This window comes from Drosophila montana, unplaced genomic scaffold (assembly GCF_035044405.1).
Source record: "Drosophila montana isolate Dmon_TW-CO22-7 unplaced genomic scaffold, ASM3504440v1 contig_2178_1, whole genome shotgun sequence".
Taxonomy (NCBI): Eukaryota; Metazoa; Arthropoda; class Insecta; order Diptera; family Drosophilidae; genus Drosophila; species Drosophila montana.
This window is the reverse complement of record NW_026997075.1, coordinates 228,929-253,747: the sequence shown is the minus strand read 5'-3', so window position 1 is coordinate 253,747 and position 24,819 is coordinate 228,929. Positions and strand designations below refer to the sequence as shown.

At 40.4% G+C, this 24,819-nt stretch overlaps 2 protein-coding genes across 5 annotated transcripts in view; one reads left to right on the top strand and one right to left on the bottom strand.

The window, feature by feature from the left end:
• LOC135427294 (neuronal acetylcholine receptor subunit alpha-7-like) overlaps window positions 1–24,819 on the bottom strand; it is a 170,586-nt gene that overhangs the window by 111,611 nt on the left and 34,156 nt on the right. For all 4 annotated transcript variants that reach the window (XM_064680723.1, XM_064680720.1, XM_064680721.1 and 1 more), the window contains one exon: window positions 13,748–15,684. In XM_064680723.1, coding sequence (XP_064536793.1) covers window positions 13,748–13,994 — 247 coding nt within the window. In that variant the 5' untranslated portion in view covers window positions 13,995–15,684. The remainder of the gene's footprint in view (window positions 1–13,747; window positions 15,685–24,819) is intronic.
• Window positions 10,145–10,613, top strand: LOC135427449 (enhancer of yellow 2b transcription factor-like). The gene has a single exon (XM_064680970.1). The coding sequence runs from the start codon at window positions 10,213–10,215 to the stop codon at window positions 10,519–10,521; it is 309 nt and encodes a 102-aa protein (XP_064537040.1). The 5' UTR covers window positions 10,145–10,212; the 3' UTR covers window positions 10,522–10,613.

The following is a 24,819-nucleotide window of genomic DNA, read 5'->3' as shown; positions in this document are numbered from 1 at the left end:
GCAGCCGTTTAATCCATTAGATATGCATTCACCATTCACAAAGAACAAAGCGCTCGCATCCGCCCGTCTCATGGCTGTGCATGTGTATGCACGCCTATGCCAATGTAGTTTACAATGAATGTGGGCCACGCCTACATGACGCCCACACGCCACCAATATGCGCATGCAGGCAGGCAGCCAGCCGGCCGACTTTGGTTTTGTTTGGTTTATTTTCATTGCATTCATTTCAGGCGCAGCACAAAAAAAAAAATGAGAAAAAAACTTGGTTACTTTGCATAATTTATTAAATACGAGCAGCTCCACGGTCCAGTCCCAGCTTCAGCTCCATCAGAGCCCATCTCCAGCCCAGGCCATCATCAGTCGTGTCCTTAGCCATGTTTCTGTTTGTGCCCCGCCCCCCCCCCCTTCCACGCTCACCGCTTGTTGTAAATCTACTCGCGGCGTGCTCTGTGCCTTTGCGCTTTTGCTCTTTCGGTTTGTTCAGTATTTTATATATATATCTATATATATATATATATTTTTTTTTTACTCTTGTTAGTTTTTCTCGTTTTTTATTTGAGGGTTTTTTCGTGGAAATGCTTATGCTAATGTTTGGCACATATCCCCGCACCCTAAAACACGTGCTGCCGCCCCAGCAAGCAATGCAAATTTAATGAAATATTCACGGTGTGTGTGAGTAAGACTTTAATGAGCTTACCATGCGGGCACACAAACACATAGATACTCAAAGAGAGTGTGTGGGTGATCGGGTTGGTTCGGTTGCTTGGCTGGGTAGTTGGCAGCTGCGACCTGCCCGCAACCGCTTTGTATTGCGCTTGAAATTTGTAGTTTAGTTTTCATTGAAATCTTCCGGCACTGCACGTAACTTCCTCATTTGCCGCTTGGCCCCTGCAGCTGCAACGGCAACGGCAACGGCAACGGCAAAAGCCCCCAATGAACAAACAGCAAACACAAAGGCAAACTCTGGAGACGTTGAGCGGGGCGTATAGGGGTGTCATGTGGCTGGAGTGCGACTCGGCCTAGTCCTGGGTCTGGGCCATTGGGCGTTGCCTGCTTGTGCAAATGTGAAAAATGCTCCGCAGTACAATGACAGCGCTTCACCCCCCCCCCCCCCCTCTCACCGCTTTCCTTTGAGCTGAGACGGCAACCACAAAGATATTCAGTCAAGCTAACCCTAACGCCAACTTACATTATATCCCACTTAATAACATTATAACCCACTGACAATGTCTAGATGGCTTGTAATGTATTTATACACACATTGCCGGAGCATGCCGTTAAACGTAAAGCGTGCATATACTATATCTCATATTACTGATATATCTATATATATAGTTTGATGTGATTTTATCTTTGATGAAAATGTTTGTTCATTTTATGTTTACAGCTGACTTAAACTAGGTCCAACTACTTACATGTAAAAGCAATGTTAACTCAATGTTAAGTGCTTAACATTGCTTAGTTATTATTTGAAAATGCGACGTTGTGTGTTAGCTATAGCTTGAGTTATATACAGGGCTCTGAGCCCGGAACTGCAATTTATTTCTTACTACAAATCCGCACCTTTAGTCAAACAAGTTGCTCAAAAAAAACACGCTAAACATATTTTTAAAATAAATCTAAGACTAACTTAGCTCCATAGTATAAATAACTTTGGTCCCAGCCATTGCACAAAGCCAAACATTTTTGGTAGATGCCAATTTTGGGTAGAGATTCAAATGTAGCCCACAGCTTGTAGATGAAAATATTAACGGCTTGCAATATTTTCAGAACAACGGGCAGTTATAAATTAAAAGTTGAATTGTTTTATTAATATGTTGAGCACATGTATATGTAGCTGACAGAGTAAGGTTTATGCCAAAGCCCGCGTTTACGGCTCGAGCCGTAAACCGAACCACGGAGCTCCTTTTTGGGTTCGCAGCCCTGGTAATAAATCACGCATATGAGACTTTCATGAGTCTCTCAGCAGGTTTTTTTGTGCGAAAACTTTTCGAGTGGCCGCATAGAGATTGATATGCAACTAGGTTGCCATATAAATCAGTGCATCGAAATCCTATACAGACAGGGAATTCCATGAGCCAGGTAACGCTCAAGCGCTTATGCCGGAAGCACAGCTAGACTGAGCACAGCGCCTTCTTAGCCATAATTTAGCGTACAATGCATTTGGGATGCCACCACATGCCGTACGGCTTTCTGAAATGCTTTTCGTGTTGTAGCCACAAAAAGGGTCGGTGGGCAGGAGGAAGAAGCGTCTGAGTTGCATGGTGCATAGTTTTCGAGCACACAAACTCTAGACATTTTAATCGACCGCCAACAGTTTCAACTGTGGAACAACTTTGCGGTTATTTAGCAGCTAACTCACGTTAGCTGCCGCCCACTAGTCCATAGCTCAGCCGGGTTGCCCACTATGATAAATACAAGTGAAGCCAAGAGTCTGTCGGCCTGGGGCGTAGGGGGCGGGCCGAGATGTTTGTGTGCCTGTCACCCTGGTGATGCGTCACATTCTTTTAGAAGCAACCGCTTCAAAGTTGCCTGAAATGTTTTTGAATTAGTTTTAAGGCATCTCCACTTCGCCACCATTCTCCTCCGGCCCATCCTTGTGCACGTCCTGTGCTGCCTTTTCAATTTAACTGCCGCTCAAAATCGATAGACATGGAAGTTACTTTGACTTTGACAAATTTTCTTTGCGAATGGGCTCCGCGCACAGTAGCTGCGCCATGTGAGGCATGTCGAAAACTATGCAAAAATCAATGTGACTAATGTTGCCGCCCCGAGGTTTCGAAAATCTGATCGGTTCGCCGAGAGACAAGCGTGAAATGATATATTGAATTAGATAAGTTTGCGAGTGGAACTTTGCCAAAAATAATTACGCTGTTCGTAACGAAACAACAACAAAATGTTGCCTGGCATTTTCTTATTTAAAATAATTGTGATTCATTTAAATATTTGCACGGAAGCAAATTTGTTTCCGGCGAGGGGAGGATCTACTATATGTCTTTAAGAACACAACGAGGCGGAGGCACAATCAAATCAAATCACTGTCAGAGGCTAATTCAGTATGCAGCGCAAACAGGCAGCTGACAGTGTGGCAATGTTGCACAGCTGCAACATTAAAATCAACTGTAACTGCATTTGCAACTGCAACTGCAACTGGAACTGCAACAGCTACGGCGACAGCAACAGCAAATGCAACTCAATTTGATTTGATTTCAATTCGCATTCACTGAACTTGGCAGCTTTCTGCTGCAAACTGCTTCTATTCTATCTCACGTGTATCTAACAGCTTTACAGCTTCTATCTGAGTGGCTGCTCATTCTCATATTGGCCCTTTGAGTTGCACTTGCATTTATTGTGCCACTTTGCGGCATGTGGCACAGCAACGACAGCGGCTTTAAATGCGGGCACCCCCCCCCCCCTAAGTAGGGGGGGGGGGGGGGGGGAGAACGGACCAAAGTGCGGGCCCAACATCGAATGCGCCTTTTGCCGCACTCTCCAAGTGGCTACAATAACAAAACACTTTGATTTATTAGCACAATCTTTGCCGCGGCAAAAGGGGCAATCAAATACACGCGAAACTAAACCGCAGCCAATCTGGGGCCGCACAGTGGTGCCAAAGCACTTAACTATGATCATAAATTAAAAACGAAAATCAAAATAAAAGCGCACTCATACAATAAATACCAAACTGATTAAATACTATTTCAGCTAGATAAACAACAAGTATAATTAATTAATTTGGTAGATAATGAAAACCATTTTTAATTTTATGGAATATTAAACAGGTAGTTAAAGTCTCTATTAAATTATAATTTGCCTTGTAAGCTGAACTGGCTGGCAAAATTTATGAATTGGATTAACAAAATTAAGTAGAATACCCAATCAATATAAAGTTCCTGTAAATATTAGACAGTGTCAAGTCTACTCGTTTAACAAATATCAGACTAAAATTTTAAAATACAATTGCAGCTAGATAATTGACACATCAATTATTATATAGTATTATTGTTATTATTCATTAATTTGATTGATAATGAAAACCATTTTATATATTTAATTAATTTTAACAGGTGTTAAATTATAATATGCCTTGTAAGCTCAACTGCCTGGCGAAATTTATCATGAGGACGTGTAAAATAATATCTTCGATACCAACCCCTTCATTAACTATATGGTATTTTCTTATTACCCTTTTAAGATAAAATTGAAAAGAAAACGGATAAAAAATATGTTTGCATACATAGACAAATAATATGAAGTTTCTGAACATAGAAGCATGTGTTATATTTAAAATTAGGTTAAACTAAAAATATCAAAAAACTAGTAATAAATAGATTACTTAAAAGAACGATTATCAGAACATTAATAAACTAAACTTTAGACAAAAGCCTCAATAAAATTAAGAACAAGACTGATTAATTAAACTAAAGATCAGACTTTAATATAAATAATTAAATAATAATAATAAAACGAGTTCCTTACAGAACGGTTTTCAGAAATAAACGAAATAAACTAAACTAAAATTAAAAAGAAGACTTATTAATTTTATTTAAAATTTAACTAAAGATGTGTTTGTTGTGTAAGGAACAACATTTCACGCACTGCTTGCTTTTTGTGCAGTCTCGCCCCACTGTGCCTCAACTAGAATACAGGAAATGGCTGGTAAAGTGGGGGCCTGGCCTGCCAGCAGCGTCTGTGTTCGACGGCTGCACTTAGCTGCCGGCATTTATAGTCGCTATTTCTATTTGGCGTGAATTTGATGCCATACTGTGACTCGGAGAGGTGCCTACCAGTGCCTGGTAATGCATGTAGATAGTATATGGTGTGCGTGTGTGTGTGAGTTGATCGGTTTGTGTCCACACCCCCAGTGGCGGCAGCTTTGCTAACATGTTGGTGCGCATACATTGTCGACATGCGTATGACAGGATAATAAAGGATGCTTTTGTCGCAGCCCAACAGCCAGGCCTATAATTTATGGCCTTTGCGCAAATTCATGCATTCCTAACATGATTTTCAGATGAGCAAAGATAAGCTGACAAGACATTCGAGCGCGACTATATAAATTTCCAAATTTTTGCTATCTGACCCCCGACGATGCTTCGGAAGTAATTTACATATTTATACATGTGATTATCAAAGGTTGGGTACGCGCATAAAAGGGGTTTGCTTTAGCACAACATTGATCTAAAGTGGAACCCCTGTGGGTGTTCCGGCGGGACTGTCATGGATACAGAAACCGAATGACACTCCGACGAAATAATAATTAAGAATGAAAGCTATTTAACTTTGTTCGCGATTGTGATTTTTCAGATGTAATCAAATTAATTAACATTTAGAGTGTGTCTAATATGGGCATTATACGAAATAACCTTTGAGAACATGTTGTCAAAGGCTAATGTTTGATGTTTGTACTTAATATATTAAATATATATGTATTACATTAAGAAAGCCCAGCTTAGATAATAATGTTCAAATTTCTAAAACTAATTCCAACTATGTTAGTTATTTACTATGAATTCGCATAATTAACTAAAAGCTTTAAAATTCTCAGCTGTATCGAACTGGCGTTAAAGTGATGCCGAGTCTCTCTATTAAAATAGCTGCGATACCAGCCCCCATTCTGAAGATCAAAAGATTTTATTAACAAATAGGGCTATTTGGAAAAGAGCACCGTACAGCTGAAATTTGCATTTTCATTATTATATTGAGGCGCCAGTGCTGGGCCATAAGCTTGTTTCTCCCTACTGGACCGTCTAGTGTCGTTTCTGTGTACGTACATTGAGAGCTGCTGGGAAAGAATGCATGCAGTCAGCTGCACAGCGACACCGACAAGGATACCGATACCAACATCGATGCCGGCTTTGGGGCTAGTTGGAGGGTGGCTGCAGCTGGGAGCTTAGTGTCACGCGCGTGCCGCCCGACAAATATCCCTCATAAAAGAAAGGAAATAGAAAAAAAACGTCAGACTGTTCTTCTTGACAAAGATTCGCTTGGCTGCGAATTTGATGATGCCGCTGCCAGGACATCACAGCCTGGGCTCAGGCAACGGGTAGTGCAGACCGTTGCTAAGTCTGCTTAGTCCGGCTGCATTCCAGCAAACAAAAAACAAATAAAAAAAAAGAAGAGAGATTGAATTTGGTAAGATGAAACGTAAAGTGGAGGCAGTGGCAGTGGCAGTGGCAGTGGCAGTTGCACGTGCAGCTGCCGAGCTGCTAACGCATTGAATAACGCAGCGCTGGCAGCTTGTGCTCACAAGCTTAAGCCAAAAAGCAGAAGGAAAGAAAATGCGCTGCACGTTTGCCAAATTGAAATTTACTACGCCGAACTGCAGCGGCTGCCCGTTTCAAAACTATTCAGGCGCGCCGCAACTGACAAAAATGGGCGTGGCTGCCACACAGCCCAACGGCCAGTGTTCGGCAAGTGTGCAGCAGCTGATGGGCAGGGGTAACAGTTGTGGCAGCGCTTTGCTTAGCCGAGTTCTCTTTGCCGTGTGTGTGTGTGTGTGTGTGTGTGAGTGTGCAGACACAGGCATTTGGCCGGCAGATTCGTTGACTTGAATATAAACATGGATGCGGACCCATTCGACGGCGACACTCGCTTCAGCCAAGCCCATCTCGGCAGGCTCTGTGTTGCTATGTTTCTGTGTGTCTGTGTGTCTGTGTGTGGTGTATGTTGTGTGTTTGTGTGGGTGCTCGGTGTTTTTGCCAAGCTCTGGTTGCAGCTGCCAATGCCGATGCCAACTGCTATGCCTGCCACTCGGTTCATTGCTCTCGGCTCGACTGAGCATTGAACTCAATTTCGCTGGTCGGGAATGCGGCAAAAGTGGTTTTTATATTTTTCAGCGCGAACCTGACCAGAAAACAACATATCATGTCCATTCCCATTGGCATTCGGCAGCACTGAGCTGAATAATTGAACATTTGGCTAGCTAATTAGACCTTGCTAATTGCAAATTACTTCAATCAATACGAGCGCAATGCCGAAACTAACCATTGCACTAGCAGTTAGTTAATTGATGCTTGTCTTGTAATTGCCAATTAAAAATAACCACAACAACACTTTTCAAATACATTCAAAGTTGCAATACATATCGATGATATCGATGTCAATTGTGCTTTCACAGCCATGTTATCGATAGTTTTGCAGTATTGTGTAGTTGACATATTATTATCGTTTCGGCACAGTCAGTTATCGATGAAGCAGAATCAAGCTGCACGCACAAACTGAATCTACAACAATTAGAAGCTTAGGCAAAGAACTTTAATTTAATATTTTTTTTAATTCAATTGCAAAATTAGAAACAGATAATGAGATAATAAAGAAGTTTGCCAATTTGACTTGAGTTGGAACATTACACCAAATAGAGGGCAGACATAAATAAATATGTGTATATATAAATATATCTATAACAATATATACTCTAACTGACCGATTGATCGTCTGATAATGCACAACCCGAAACCGCAACTGTTAGAAAGCTGAAGTCATATGAAATAACTGTCTCTAAGCTGGTTTTTATAAATTCCACCCGAAACAGTGGAAAATTTGTGGAAAACGGGTTGTCTTACCAATCCCGCTCAGATACAACCCCAGAGATCTTCACAAACATTAATTTCCTACGTATTTCACTCCTTGCATAAAATCCACTGCCATATGTGGAAAATGAGCCAACAAGGTTGTAAGGATAACAATTAAAATTTCGTGCCTTCGGCTACTAAAGAAATTTTAAAACTCTAGCTGAAAAAGGCATACGCAGGTATCTCATCAATTTTACAACATCCATCGCTAAGGTCGTAGGTATGCCTTGTTTTTAACCCGTAGTCAATTTCACAAATTGTTATATTTCACTTAGCTGTCACTTCGATAATAGCTAGCGCTATTTCTGTTCATTAAGCAGAAAGATATATAATTATAACGAATGCGCATCAAGCGCGACTCATTTGCCACAATGTGTGGCAGGTGCGCAGGTGTAGTAATTAAATCGCATTATTGGTTAACATTAGAAAATTACCACATATGTGAACATAAAAGGCAGGCAAGCCAGACACATAGACGACAAGTGTCAGTAACTAAGCACGCATCAACGCGCCCAAGGCACACTGACAGTAGCAGCAGCAGCAGCAGCAGCAACAGCAACAGCAGCAGCAACAACTACGGTAGCAACAGGAATAGCGAAGCAGCCAGGCGTTGCCGATGAAGAGCAACTTGAACATTGTAGCGGCATCCAGAGGCACTTGTCAAGTAATTTGTCATACTTAATTGCAACACGCCATGAAGTTGCGTTGGCGACGCTTCTTATTGCTGCTGTTGCTGCTGCTGCTGTATTTGCTGCTGTTGTTGCCTCCTGATTTTGCTGTTCGCTTCGCCGTTGCTGGTCCTTCTGTCAGCGGCAGCAGGCGCTAAGCTGCATTAATTGGGCGGGCATTAAGTGGCCGGGCGGGGCGACATGCAACACGCAACACGCTTACAGTGCTTTCAGTTATTGCTATCAACTACTGTTGCTGCTGCTATCGCTCTTATGATGCCCTGATTTGAAACCAAAGCACTTGTAGCACTCTCTCTCTCTCTTTCAGCAGCAGCATCAGCAACAACAATGCGTAATCAGCATTGGCTGCAGCAGCCAACACTGCGCATACGTAATGCGAGTTAATTTCTGCAATTTATCGCAACAATGTTCAACAAAACAGGCTACATTGCATACTAAATAAATAAACAAAATAGCCAACTAATTAGAACAACTTTTTGAAAACCAACCAACTTAAACAGTGGGTGCAAATGAAAAACGTTTTAAAATTAGCTAATAACTAGCAAACGCGGCATATGAATAGCAAAATCAGTTATTTATTATGAAGTGGATTCCAACTGCAAATAGCGCAATTTTAATTGGTATGGCAATGCGGCAATCGAAACACTACACAATACACCTGACAGCACTGAAAACAGTGTTTACAACGACTGACAATTATGTGGTCAAGGTCAATGCTATCAAATCAATCAATTTCGGGCTTATCATGCCAGCTAATCGCTTGAGCTAGAGCTTGCTTTAAAAAGTGTGGCGATAGCCATAAAATGAAAGATACTTGATATATGAATAAACTATTCTCGAAGCTACATATCAAGTTTGTTGACTTTAAATCCTAAAACATAAGAGATTCGCTCAATAAACAGTAATTCGAAATCGACTCTAATCGATTGCTGGAAAGGCAAGTTATCGATTATCAGAAACAAGCTCGTACTGCGCGGGTACTAGAAGGATCTGAGTTCATAATTTTAAGTCTCTAGCTCTTATAGGTTCTAAGATCCTCGCGTTCATACAGACAGACGGACGGCCTAGATCGACTCGACTACTGATGCTGAATAAGAATATATATGCTTTACGGGGTCGGAGATGCTATCTTTTGCCTGTTATATAGCTTTGCAAAAATGCACCCTTTTGACCCATTTTGAATGGGTTCAGGGTATAAATATCGATACCAAAAATGCAATATATGTACTTCCGTTTGTCTTTTTGGCTAGACAAGCGTCACATCACGTTGGCTTCGGGAATTTTGTTATCCTACGTATTTTAAATGTTATTGATTTAAACTAAGCATTTTCATTATTTTATATTCAACAAGGTTCTGGAATTATGGACAGCAGCAAGGAAACCGCTAGTAGGATCGAATCTGAGAAAGAGAAGCCCAGTCATCTCGACGCCGAGACTGCGGACGCCTTGAGGGACCTGCTGCAGCAACGTCTACAGGAATGCGGCTGGCGGGACGACATTCGAAAACTGATACGCAACATTCTCGACGAGCGCGGTGTGAACAATGTAAGCTACGAGGATATTGCCACTGAGGTAATACCAAAAGCACGTGCCATGGTGCCCGAAGAGTTGCGCAAGGAGCTGCAAATGCGCGTGCGCGAAGCCCTCGATCCGACAGATCAAGCTGAAAAGAATTAACCGCAAATAAAATATCTTTGTGTGAATCTCCAAAATGCGATCAGATCTTTTGCTTCTTTGATTCTTTTTCCAGATTCTTCCTTTTCGGTTAGACTCAGAAGAAGAGTAAAATCTTTCAATAAGTTAAGGAGCCGAGACCTACTTGCCGATATTAAATATTGAGAACTAGACACAAATCTCACATCCAGTTGGCTGCGAAACTGTTGTCAAATCTTCAATTTGTCATTTGAGTTGTAAATAACTGAGCAAATTAAGCAAAATTCTCTGAAATTATGGCCGACAGCCAGGAATCATTTACAAGCGCTCAAACCCCAACGGATGAAGTCCAGACGTCTGGCGTCGACGTGAACAATCCGAACGCTTTGAGGGAACTGCTGCAGCTGCGCCTACAGGAATGCGGCTGGTATGATTCGATACGAAAGATGATACGCAGCATTCTGATCAAGCGAGGTGCCAGAAATGTTACCTATGAAGAGATTCACGCCGAGATAGTGCCCAAGGCACGCGCTTTGGTCCCAGAGGAGGTGCGCAAGGAGCTGCAGTTGATCGTGCGCGACGCATTGGAGTCGACAAAGCGTTAACCAGATATCTGCGCATATGTCTATATATGTCTAGCAAATGAAAATATGTATATGTGTATGTACATATATGGCAAATGCAAGTCTATCTGTAATTAAACGTATACGTTCAAAAGCATCCTGTGCGTGTTAGCTTAACGATAAGCTATTATTATTAAGCATAAGTTATTATTATTATTATTATTTGAATTAAATAGTTACTGTGCTCGCTCACAGACTGGAAAGAGTTTATTGGACAAATCGGACAAATCTGTGCCTGCCACAGCCTTAGGGCTAGAAAAGATTACTGAAGATCGAGCTACTCTAAGATCGACTCAAAAACTATTTGGTCTACGTCCACTGGATGCATGGGAAATTGATATCTGACAGAGTATTAGGCAGTCAGTAGCATCCGACTGCAATATTCCCATGGGTTTTAGATCTCATTTTACATATCAATTCGTGTGCATAAACTCCAATAGAACGAGTTGGCACTTCGATGGCAAACAATGCATGAATTGCAGTTTTGTGAGCTATGAAAATGGTTATTGTTGAAATTTGTTGCATTGTTTTATCAGCAAAAAGACCGACAGCATATATTCCAGTAACAGTCGCCAGGACACGGCGCGACACGGCATGGCAGGACATATCGCAATCGCATAGACAGCGATTCATGAATATTTATGCCTAAAATCAAATTGAGGCAACCAGTGGAAACGGACAATGGGTTAAGGGATTCGAATGGGTATGTGTGCACAGGGGGGGACTGCGACTGGAATCGGCATTTTTGTCCGCGTCAGTGGGAGCCCAAAATTAGCATGCATATTGAAGCCGGTCAGCATTTGGCACCTGGCCCCTGAATGTGGATGCGGCTTTAAATGTGGATGTGGATATAGATGTGAATGTCTGGCTGGTTGGGGACCTGTGTGTAAGCTCGCAAAAAATGCACCTGTGCATGGGTAAAGATAAAACCGGGTTGACAAAAGAAACAAGAAAAACCGACTGGAATTCATATAACATATACAAGCATGTTTGTATATGTGTGTGTGCGAGTGTGTGTGTGTGTGGGTGAGCGTCGCAAAAATTCATAAAACTGAAAGAAACACACAGCAAATATGCAGAAATACTTAAGGCAACAACAAGAACAACAATAACGAGAATTATTTTCAAGTAGCTTTGAGCGAAAAATTCAGGGGATTTTTTGGCAGCTGATGGGGTTGGCTTGAGGCAGGACGGTGACAACATTCAAGCAAAATGATTTGAAACGTGCCACAGAAGTTGTTTTATGCATAACTAAAATGCGACGAACAAAAGCCGGCAATTCGGAATGATGCCACCGAGCAAAGTGAGTAAAGAAATGTCCAGATGCTGCTGCTGCTGCAGAATGCGGTATTTTGATGAAGCACGGGGTCAAGCTTATGCAAATGTCCCCTAAACATTGGCAATAACAATAACAGTTTTAAGCACAAGCCAACTACTTATAGTTCCCATATCATCTGGCTTAAGTATCTAACATTTATCTCTAGCAGCTGCTGTCATCTATCATCGGTATCATAAATTTGAAGCATCCTTTAGATGAAGTATACGCTATCTTCTCAAGTACTAGCTCATCAATCTCATCATTATGGCCGAATCTTTTTGCAAGTAGCAAGAGTTGCACATTCTTGCTGACACCGCAATCAACGTGTCTCGGATCGACGTTCATCAATCTAATTGTCCTTCGTTGCGTATGTAAAGGATCCAAAAATTTGCTTGCCAGTCAGCATTGAGCGATATCCAATTGTATTGGGCCACGGGCTACTTGCAGCAGCAGCAGCAGCAGCAGCAGCAGCAGCTGAAGCTGCAGAAGGAGCAGCAGCAAAATGCGATGGCAACAACTCGTTGCTTCCATAAAACGGGTGCACTTTATTTGTCGTTCCACTTACCGCAGTTGACTTTGATTTGTGCGCGCAGTCGGGCAAACAGTTGCCGCTGCCTCAAACCAGCGCCAGAAATCCCCAGCGCCCAACAAGTGCAGAAAATGCAATCAAATAAACAAATTGCCAGTCGTCAGAATCAGCAGACTCACATACACATTTACGTTCACATCAGCCATCAGCATCCGGCAGCGCGTCACAGTCAGCGCAATGACAGCAGCAACAAAAACAACAAAAGCAACAACATAAGCAACAACAAAAGCAGCAGCAATAACTATGCGTGTTGCCTCCCACAGTGCGGCGAGTGGCATATCGAGCATCGCCCCCAGCATTAACGCAAAACGAGTCATGTTTAATTTGTTGCCACGCTGCGTATACGTAATAAACATTTGTCAGGGCCACGCCGCATTTTGCTAGCTTTTTTGCTGCTGCCCAAATGGCCAGAAACAGCATCTACTTGGCTAAAAAAGAAATTCCCAAGCGATTTGGCCGAATATATATATGTATATATATATATGTGTGTGGCTTTAAAAAGCTAATAAAATTAAAATAAATTGGCAATTGAAAAGTGTAATTAGCATTGATTAACGTCCAATTATTGCCGCTATATTTAAACAAATTTGTTGAATGACAGTCGCCATTTTTTGGCAATTCAATCCAATTAAATTCTTAAGTAATTGAACAGTCAATTACCATCGAATCGAAATAAATATTACAAATCGATTGCTGTGCATGGGGTTTAATGCTTTTTGATGCACTGCAAAAAATAAGCATATAATCTAGGTTTTATTAACAACTATGAACCGAAGCCTCAAGGGAAGCCCGAAGCAAATAATTTTCGTAAAATAGAAAACTTTTGTAGAAGACCCAGCCCTGAAAACAAACATAATAACTTTGGCCCCAAACTAAGGCACATAACTAATCATTTTTTGTAGATGGAAATTCTGAGAAGAGATTTATAACAAAATCAAGCTCAAGCTCATATTCAGACCAGTTTTTAAAGAATAACTCAGAAATTCTTAGCAGGACTTTGCTTATAGAAAAGGATCAAACGTTCCCCAAGATCTAACAATAGTTACATATTTTGTACGTATAACTAGGAATTATAATGAATATAATAGTTATTTAATAAAAGGGAAATAAGAGCTCAAACAGTTAACAATTGGCCTGAAGAAGACTTCAGGAGCGGCTACTTAATTTAATAGCTTGCGTGTTGGTAATTAGTTTTGTAAAGATTTGGGCATCAACTTGGAAGTAATCACTTGCAGCTGTTTATATATGGTCTTAGTCGATTATTATTATTATTATCATGTTATTTCATTTCTTTCACTCACCTGGCAGCAAAATTAGAAATCCCAGGGCATAGGCCAGCCAACACGTGATGGCGGCGGCACTGGCTGTGCCTGATGTGTGCGTCCGTTGGGCACCCATTCTCCTAATGGCCACAATCAGACGCATTTCGTTAGTTGAGTGTATCAATTTGGGAATGGCTCTCCGGCTGCTGCTGCTGCTGCTGCTGCCAACTTGGGCAGCTGCGTTCTCTGCTCTGTTTGCAGTTAAAAGCCAATTGAGGGCATTCATTTATTCAAAGAGCCCGTTTCGATTGGCATTCGTCAGTCGCTATCAGTGTCTATCACGTTGTGACGTCACAATTACTCAAACTCTCAAACGCAAAGCTCGGTGCACTCAAACTCAAGCGCCAACCTCAGCATCAACCTGTGGCATGCGGCCAACTGGCAAAGTGGCACCGTCCGTTAGGCAGACATATGGCGCATCGATCAGGCGGTGACGGTGGCGACGGTAGGCGGGCGGCGGGCGGCGGGCGGCGTGTGGCGGGTGGCGGTTGCCACAGTGAATCAATAACCAGAATCCACCAGAATCAAGCCACGGACGGGGAACAGGGTGTCGGAGTCGGAGACAGGGTGACGAACGGAACGACAACGAAAACAATTTTCAACGGCAATTGTTTTTTTATTTTCTTACTTTTTTGCCTCTTGTTTGTTGTTTTTTTTTTTGTGGCTGTTGCTGTTGTTATCAAAGTCGAGGCTGACGCTTGCTAATGCCACTTCTGTTCCTGATGGGACGGTTGTTATTGTTGTTGTTGTTGTTGTTTTTATTGTTGCTGGCCCTTATCTGCGCCACCTTTTGCTTGCCTTTCAATTTTGCAAGCAAGCGAAAACTTTTACTTTTGGCTTGCCACAAATTTTTTTACTCTAGCTGCCATTTATCAAAAAATGTTCTTTGCGGCAAGGGGTTGTGCACTTGTGTGTGTCGGTGTCTGTGTGTGTGTGTGTGTGTGTGTGTTTGTGTGGCGGGGGGGGTGAAGGTTTGTTGCTTGGCCGGAAATCAAGACTCGGCGCTGGCCGTGTATTGGAGAGTGCGGCGCGTCTCTCAGCCTCTGTCTGCGGCACGGCACGGTGTTTGTAAGCAACGGCTGGTTGCCCACATTTGTGGCATCTCCGAATGGCGGAAGGCCGTTGACCTTGACTATTTAACTTGTCAACGCCACAGGAATTTCTGTTTGTATTGTTTGCGCTTTGGTTTTAGATGCAGGTACGAAATCTTTATACGATTCGGACTCTGATTGATTGTTGCTATGATTGTTACTCGTGCCACAATTGTTTTATATTTATTTCTCACTGTCTCACTCTCTCGCTCTCCCTCTCTCTCTCTCTCTCTGTGTGTATGTGTGTGTGTTTTTTGTGCCCCTGTTGTTTGGCCCTTTTTCCGGCAATGTTTGTTTGATGTTGGCTATCGAAAGCTGCGTTTCCGTTTATTTTATTTTTTTTTTTTCCATATATTTCCTGAACTTGTTTACGGCATTCGCATTGCCCGGATCCTGCTGCTTTGCTGCTGCTCGGCAAGTTTTGATTACTTTGTTTGGCTAACAAGTAGCTGCCTTGTCACTACTTCGATTTCGATTTTGATGGCAAATATTGTCGTTATGTCCTTTCAGCCCGCACTCGTTTGCCCCACTCTTCCGCTCGTCCAAGCAGTCAAGCGTCTTTACTGCCTCGTGTGTGAGTGCATTTAAAATTCAATTTGAAAATAGAATTTGATTGCTTGTGTATGTGTGTGTGTGTTTTTTTTTTTCTCTTATTCGCTTTTTGTTGTTCTTATACTGAACAAATTATGTTCAAGTATATGCACATTTATTTATTGATGCCCTTCGGTAGCGTTGTCTTTGAAGAGTTTCATTTGCTTATTCCATGTCCTGCATATTTGCAAAAATTGATTCAATTTGTCTCACACAGCTGCCAAATTCCAAGCCCTACAAAGATAATAAAGCAAAAGAAATTTTGACAAAATTGTAGTTATTATTATATTTCATGTTTTGTATGTGTGTGTGTGTGTGTTTTTTTTTTCTACCAAATGTTACAAATACGAATTAGATCTACACATATCTCCATCTGACTATATAGATGCTCATATATATATATATGTATGTATATGCAAATGTATGTATAAATCAGACAGCTCTCAGCATATTGTGCGTGGCGCTTCCAATGAAACACATACAGATGTTCGCATAAATTCATTTTTAAATAGTTAGCCAGGCGCAGGGCACATACAATGTGACTCGCTGCATTTGGTGTCCAAATATATATATATATATATATATATATATATGTACATATATGTATATATGCACACACATATGTGTGTATATTTGGTATGTGAAATTGCGCTTTCATTTTGGCATTAAAATTGCAGCAAATACTTTGAATAAATGCGCCAACCGCATGACAAATGTCTTGCATTAAATATAAAATATGTCCCAATGGAACCGAGCCCCAGGCCCAGGGTCGTTCTCCGTCACTGTCCACTCGGACGATGCAGGCTGTGACCCACAAATGCATAAATAGGCACGCACGCACACACACACACACACACACCGGCAGGCACAATCGCATTACATATGTATGTGTGTGTGTGTGTATGTGAGGCCAGGATGCGGGCCTAGCCGAAAGGATCACAGTGTATCTGACATCCAGTTAGATTTGCCACAACAGCACAGCCATTTTGGCAGGCGACCAATTTTTCCATCTACTGCAGCCGAAGCTGAGCCTACTTGCAATTGAAATATCCAGATTAAGCAGACCTAATGAACTGGAAGCTGATCTTTTCAAAAAAAACATTGCGATATACGATTAGGTTATAGATGACAAAATTATATTCATATACATTTTAATTGATTGCAAAAGTTGTTTATATGTAGAAAATGAATTTTATGGAGATGAGCAACTTGTTGAATTAATTTATTTATTAACCTATGATCTACAAAAAGAGAGTCGATCCAAGTATTTGATACATAAGAATAGAAAAATTAAAAACTTTAATATAGGTAAGTATTTAAAAGTAACTAGTTACTGTCCTTATGCTAAAAACACAAAGTAACATCAACAAAATAAACAGCTTACATTTACGCCAATAATTAACTAGAATTATTTTTCGATCGCTAGTTAACACAGTTCTAAGATCGGCAACGTAGAACAGATCACAACTAGAACAAATGGGCGTTAAAATGCCGAAAACATTTTACTCAGTCGGAGAAATATTCTTTTATCAAAGTATTTAATATTAATAATAATATTATTATTATTGTCTTAGCTGACTTATCCGTAGTTGTCGTTGTACAGTGTTATCTGTAAAGAATAAAACTTCAGGTTTTACTCGCATCTGGTTTACACAAATCTGGTCGCCTCGCAAGATATTTGGCAGGCATCTTTATAGCAGAAAATTTTTTACGCGAAGGTTAAATATAAATGTGTACATAAAAATCTAGTTAATGCTTCCATAATCGAATAATTCACCAAAAACAATTAATCAATACAATTGCAGGCCGATAAAAAAAATATTGTTTTTTTCATTTTCGCAACAAAACAAATTTTTGCAAAAGGCAAACAGATCTTGTAAAGATAGTTTTAAGAACTTTTAATTAAATGTTGTAACGAAAATTAAAAATAAAACGCAACAAGGAAAACGTAAGAGCGAGCTTTTAATTGTCTGTTTTAATTGCTAAGTGTTTTGATTAATAATTCGACTTATTTGTAAAAGTCATATATTAACTTAACCCATTTTCAATAAGTTCATGGTATAAAAGCCTAATATTTATTTAGTGAACCTTTCGTTTGGCGTTAGAAACTGTAATTGGATTAAAAAATCAAGCCCAAAATTGACACCATCGATGGGATGACCAAAAGTGCTTGCCGCAAAATTGACACACCACAAATTATTGTCAGCTCGACATTAAATTGATTTTCTAAAATAATACGCAAATTGATTGCATTACCATTTTCTATACCCTGAACCCATTGAAAATGGCTAAAAAGGGTATTATGTATTTGTGCAAATGTATGTAACAGGCAGAAGGAAGCATCTCCGACCCCATTAAGAATATATATTCTTGATTAGCATCAACAGACGAGTCGATCTAGCCATGTCCGTCTGTCTCTCCGTCCGTCCGTCTGCCCGTATGTATGAACGCAAGGAGCTCAGAACCTATAAGAGCTAGAGAAATTTGAAGCTTTAGCTGAAGGTCCTCCAAGTACCCGCGCAGATCGAGTTTGTTTCCGATATTCGATAACTTGCCGATTTCCAAGTAATCGATAAAAATCAATATCGAAATCCTGTTTTTTGAGCAATTTTGGTAAATCATAAGAGCTAAAATCACCAAATTTTACATGTAGCTTCTAGAATAGTATATATACATATATCAAGTATCTTTCATTTGATACCTATCGCCTGTCGGAAGAAGAGGGTTCAGGGTATCCCCTAGTCGGGAGCTCCCGACTAGAACCTCTTACTCGTCTTTAATAGATAAAGCCACGAGCGGCGAAACAATGCAAACTAAATAATTGCTAATTATGTAATTTAATGATATTTTGTAGATTAAAAATTGTAAATTCGTTTGTAAATTGTAATTCGTTTTCGCCAGTGCTGGCAAGTGAATAATTCATGGCCATACAGCACGATGTAGAGAGTTAATTAAGTTGTAGCATGCTAATCAATAAGTTTCGGCAGTTAACCGATTTCAGCCATATCAAATAACAGTGCTGTCTGTATGTAGCTAATAATAGCTAATAAATGATGTATCTTTTGGCAGCGATAGGAATTGAGCAATAAAAAAGTGTTTTTTTCAAGTTTATTGACCAAATAGGTCACCGCCCTCAGCCTATTTTCGGGTGGAGGGCACCTTTTTGCATATATATATATATATAAAATAAACTACAATAAATCAATTTGCTGCCTCATAATGTGAGTTTGTTTACGCGCGCACACACGCACGCACACACGCAGACAAAAACACCTAGGGCCGTAAACGCTCGTATCACAAATTACATGACGCTTATCGTTAGTTTTACAAGCGTCTTCCTTCAGTAAACGCACTCTTCCTGAATGACTGACGAGCTGAGTCTGCGCTGGATGAATCCATCCTGTGGCTCAATTTGTTCGACTGACTGACTGACTGACTGACTGGCTGACTGAGTGACACGCCGTTCGGCAATACGCATTATCTGGGGCGCCACAGCCACCCGCGCGGCTGCTGATTGCTGTCTCAATGTTTTTGTTGTTGCCGCTGGGTTTTGTAGCTGCTCTTCGGTGGGTCGGCGGGTCGGTCGGTCGGTGGGTCGGTGGGTCGGTGGGTCTGTGTGTGCCGGTGGGTCTCTGGCGTTATTGGCTTTTTTCTGAACCGTATTGTTGCCAGAGTCAGCCGTGGACCATTTATCATCTTTAGTCGCTCGCTTAAATGCGCCTCAAAATTATGTTTAATTTAATATTGAGCATTTAACAAAGATAACTAGTTGGCATTCTGGCATTCCGATTGCGAAAAGCAACACACAATTTATGTATTTTCTGATTAAAGCTAAAACCAAACGAGCCCTAGATAAATTATCAACATGCTATAAGTCAAACAGACCGCTTTTGGTCGTTTATTGTAAGCAGCGCTCATGGCGTATACGCAATATGCCACATAAGCATTAATATAGCTGATAGTGCAGACTGTACAGTGAAGTCAAGTAGTTTGAAACAAACAAGATACGAAGAAAACAATTGAGGAAGTTTGTATTAACTTCCATACTCTCTATTTGAAATGAGGAATAACTTATGAAATAACATAATTATTGGACATAAAAAAGAATATAATATAATATTGAAAACGCATGCAAATAAAGTTCAAGAAATATGAGAAATTTTTTAAAATTATGAACAGAGTAGGATTTAGATATAAACTATATTTGATTTGATTTGTCTGTCGCGTTTGTTGTTTAGTATTCGGCATGTCCATAAACTAGTTAAGCGAGTTGACAGTCGAGTTGACAGACAGATCAGCAAGAGAGCAAAACAGACTGCCTCAAACTGTGTGCGTTCAATTAAAGAGAAGATGAACGAGCCTTTGCCTGGCAACACAATCAGCTGAGGCATCGGGTGTGGAATCGGCAGCCATTGGATGGCAACGCGCTGTGGCAACACCCTCGGCAATGACGCGTAAAAGTCGCTGAACTGGCATGCCAACGGGGGCAGAGCACTGAGCACCCTTTGCCTAAGGCCTACAGCCTTGAGCCTTAAGCCAGAGAAAAAGTGTGCTATATAGCAATTATGCCATAAGGATATACAGCATACAGCATACAGCAACAGCAACAGCCGAGGGACAGGACGTTCATTAGGATTACGCAGGCCGGGACATATAAACGAGCAGGCGATGAGCGACGGCTAAGTTAACGACTCGTTGCCACATTTTCCCATTTCGACAGTGTGGCAAAAAAGAGCGAGCTGAAAAAAAAAAAAAAAAACAAGAATATATGTGCAAACGATCGATTGAAGTGACATGTGAAACGATTTGGGTTTGAGTTTTTTTGTAGGACTGCGAAATCGGACTGGCAGACTTTGGACTGTACAAAAAAGATGCTCCCATTAAAATGTACTTTCCCAGGCACTCGGTGAGATGCTTCTAGCTATCTTTCTCGCTTCGGGCCATCACGCTTTTTTAGCTCCGAAAGTTGAACCAGCTTCCTGCATTTAGCTTCGGCTCGTGCTTTGATCTCTGTTGACAAATTTGATATTTTAAAGTCTCGGTCTGGCTTTCGGTTCGTTTGTTTTTGGACAATTGATTTGACTTGAAACAATAAGATTGAAAATCCTTTGGCAGTCGTTATTTCTAGACTTCCACCGAATGCACAAAAACCATGTGGGCTCGGGCAATTAAAGCGATCCCCAACGATGCATGAAGCATGATGTACTTCTGTTGGCATGGGCGGACTTTGATGTGTTGTTCCAGGCAATTCTGTTGACAACATTTTTGTGTATCAAATCTTTGTCCATAAACGAGTGCATATCAACGCTCAGCTTGATGACAAATAATTGAATTCTAAAACCAATGCAATGTGCATCGTGCACAGTTTTGGTATTTTTCGAGCACAAATTCACAATTGTACAAAAAGAAAAACAACATGTGTATGTGTTAGATGTGTGTGTGTGTGTAAGAGTCTGTCGTTTAATTAAATCACTCGTGTATGTTAGCCTTGCTGAGTTTTAGCATTACAATAGAGCCCGATCCCTGCACACCCGCCATACCGAAAGCAGCTCACCGTGCTCACAATTTCTGTTATTCCCGGCTGTGACTTATCATTTTTATTAAAGGACATAGAAATATTTTCACACAGAGACGACAAACACAAAGGTGCCCCCCGCTAAACCTGAACACACACCCACACTCACGGGCTGCTGCTGCTGCTGCTGCTGCTGCTATTGTCGAGTAGGCGAAACCCAAACAAAATACATATATATATATATATACATATTTGTGTGTGTGTGTGTTTTTGTGTGAATGTGCTAAATATTTGTTGTGTGGCAACAAGCTGAGGCAACTCTGGCCAAACTGGCATACATATTTAACAGTTTATTATCCCCACACATTTTGCATATTCGCACAAGCTTGAAAGTAGACTCGGATTTCTTTAATTTAGCCTGTGTGCGTCATAAAAGTCAGCAATATCTAAAGCCCAAAAGGAATATAATAAATTCAAGGAAATCAATTAACTTAAACACAATTTAAACAAATTTATTTGTATTAAATTATCGCTTGCCATTTTTATTTCCGTAAATATTGCCAAATATTTTGATTTTATATTTGATATGGTTATGATTGATATGGTTATGGTCAGATGTTGCTACAAAGCAAAAAGAAAACTTAATTTAAATAAATTTAATTCATTTTTAGAGATATTTTCGGCAAACTAATATGATTTATGCCACAGAAATTGTTGATATAAATATATTGTATTTACACATAACATAACAAACTGACAATAAAAGTTAGTTATTTTTATACCCAGAACCCAAGGCAAACGGATAAAAAGCGTGCAAATGAATGTAACAGGTATATATATTCTTGATCAGCATCAATACCCAAGTCGATCTAGACATGTCCATTCTTATATATAAACGCGTCGATCTCAGAAGATATAAGAGCTGGAGACTTGGAATTTGGAGAAAACAAATTTAACATGTAGCTTCTAAAATAGTATATATAAATCGAATAACTTTCATTGAAAGCGATCTGCATTTGGTCTTGGTAGAAGAAGGTGCAGGGTATCCCCTAGGCGGGCAACCCGACTAAAGAACTCTTACTTGTCAAAAATATGCTTGTTCCACTTAAATTAAGCTACTTTTAATTACAATTAAGCAACGTTTAGAATTCCATATATTTATATTTTATTTAATTTGTTTCCAGTTAAATTCAAGATTTTTGTTTCGTATAGACAAGCATATATACATGCATACATATACATACATATGTACACGCGTGTGTGCTATACATAATTACTGTTAAATTTTGGGTCTCAAAGGAATTTCAACTCTATGCAAAGCCATAAAAAGTTTTCACTTTTGAACCGCAGCTAAAGCTGAAAGTTAGAAACCACAAAAAAAATTAAGCAAATAAAAACTGCAAACATTAAGTTTAGATTTCAGTGCGTTTTGCAAACGAATGTTTGAACTTTATGAATGAATATCTAACATATGAAATTGAAATTATTTGGTTGCCGATTTCCTTACTAAAACAGCCACAATAATGTTCACTCAAATTAATTGTTATCGTTGCGACACCCAACATTCAGTTTTTGTGTCTTGTTTTATTTGGTGGGTGTCTTTTTTCTTTTTTTTTTTCTACAAGTACATTCTCAAATGTAATTTGTGCATCATGTTGCTTATTTTTGTTGTTGCTTTGCGCTCCACTCTGTTGAGCAGGACGAGAAGACGAGGAGACCATGGGCTGCTGTGGGCGTGGCAGCATAGTTTTGCAGATAAATTGCATTACTTTGCATTTTTGTTTTGTGCTTTGACTCAAATAAACAAAGCAAACAGGAGGGGAAGGGGGCACATACGAGTACGAGTACATAGGCGTTGGCCTCGATACTCAAATCAGCGACAAATAAAACTTTTTACAACATCGCCAACACACAGAGCAATAAAGCGAGAAGGCAATAGGTAGAGAAAGCTAAATGATACAAAGGCAGCAGATGACAGAGAGAGAGAGAGAGAGAGAGAGAGAGAGAGACAGAGAGAGGGAGAGAGACTCAGACGAACACTCGCCCATGTAGAAGGGCATTCAAAGCATGAGACCCACTTGGATTAAGGAAACATTTTTGCTAGCCTTTCGATTTGGTGCACAGCGGGCGCAGGCGGTAATCGGAATAGAAAATAACAACAACAAATATATGTTGCAAAATGGAAAATGCACACGGAAAACAGCAGAAATCACATGTGCCGGGCGGGCCGAAGGAAGGAAATGTGTGCCAACAAAGAAATTCGATGCACACACAAGTAAATCACCTCTCCACTCCCTCCCCTCCCCTCCCCACCCCTCACACAACATGTGTTAACGAGCAACGACTATCGGCAATCGACTATCGGCTATCGAAAAGTGAATATCGATCATCGACGCAATCATCGCTTTGTGGCCTGCTGATGTATTGTTTGCGGTCTGGCCTGCATGTCTGTCATGCACTGCTTGACGAAATGATTGATGGATGGATATTTGACCCAGACCCCCGAAACTCTGCTCCCTGCACTCTGCACTGTGTGGCCCACCCACGCAATGCTGCAGGTAACAGCTGCGACCACAGCTGCAGTTGGGAAACTGGGGGAAAACAAATGCAACAACCGCCACAGGACTAACTTATCAAAGGGGACAAGGACTCAGCGCTCAGCAACACAAAGGCGTAATCAGAAGGACGCCAAAGCAGCAAACCACAAGAATTATGCATCCGAAATTCTTTTTTGGACTTTTCTCTTCGCCTGTTTTATTTTTTTGAAACAGTGAAAGCTGTAAGCTATTGTTTTTTGTGTGTTTGAGGCATAATTGAACAAGGACTCAAAGGATATGAAAAACAGTTGCAGGCGACAACAAGCGTAAATTTAAACATGGTGCATGGAATATTTAAAACTAAATAATTAGAAATTTAACAAGAAAGTAAGCAGTCTCGGTTAGGCACGCCGAAGATTTAATACCCTTCTAGACACTTGCCTTTTACAAATATGTGAGAATAGTGAAGCTCGTAAATGCTGAGTTTGATAAAAATATCTTTGAAAACAGAAAAGGAGCCTACTATTCGACCGATCTGTTCTAAAGCAGTGAGGATCCAAATGGAACTAGTAAATTTCGAGTTTGGTCAAGTTAGCTTAATATAAAACGAGAAAGAAGGGATCTCTCAGGCACGTCGAAGATTTAATACCCTTGCAGACCCAACGTTTTCATAATGCCCGTATCTAAGAAGCACAGCAAAAATAGTTAATGCAGAGTATGGTTAAGATATCTTGATAAACAAAAAAGTTTATCATACAAGAACCTACTTTTGGACCGATCATTTCTATGGCAGCTTTATGATATAGTTATCCGATCTAAATAAGATTACGCATAAATGTAGGAAACATAGTTAAACTTATAAATGCCGAGTTTGGTCAAGATATCTTAAATAACAAAAAAGTTGTTGATACAAGAACCTACTTTTCGTCCGATAGCTGCTATAGCAGCTTTATGATATAGTGGTCTGATCCAGCTGGTTTTGACATATGTACTGCATGCAACAGAAAGAGGCACTTCTGCAAAGTTTTATGACGATAGCTCTAAAACTGAGAGACTTGTTCGCATAGAAACAAACAGACGAACAGACGGACAAAAGGACATAGCTAAGTATATCGACTCGGTTGTTGATGCTGATCAATAATATATATACTTAATGGGGTCGGAGATGCCTCCTTCTATGCGTTACACATCTCGAGACAAAATTATAATACCATCTGCAAGGGTATTAAAAAAGATTTCCATATCAGAATCTACTTTTCGAACGATCGTTCCTATGGCAGCTGTATTATATAGTCATCCGATGTTGATAAGACTTTG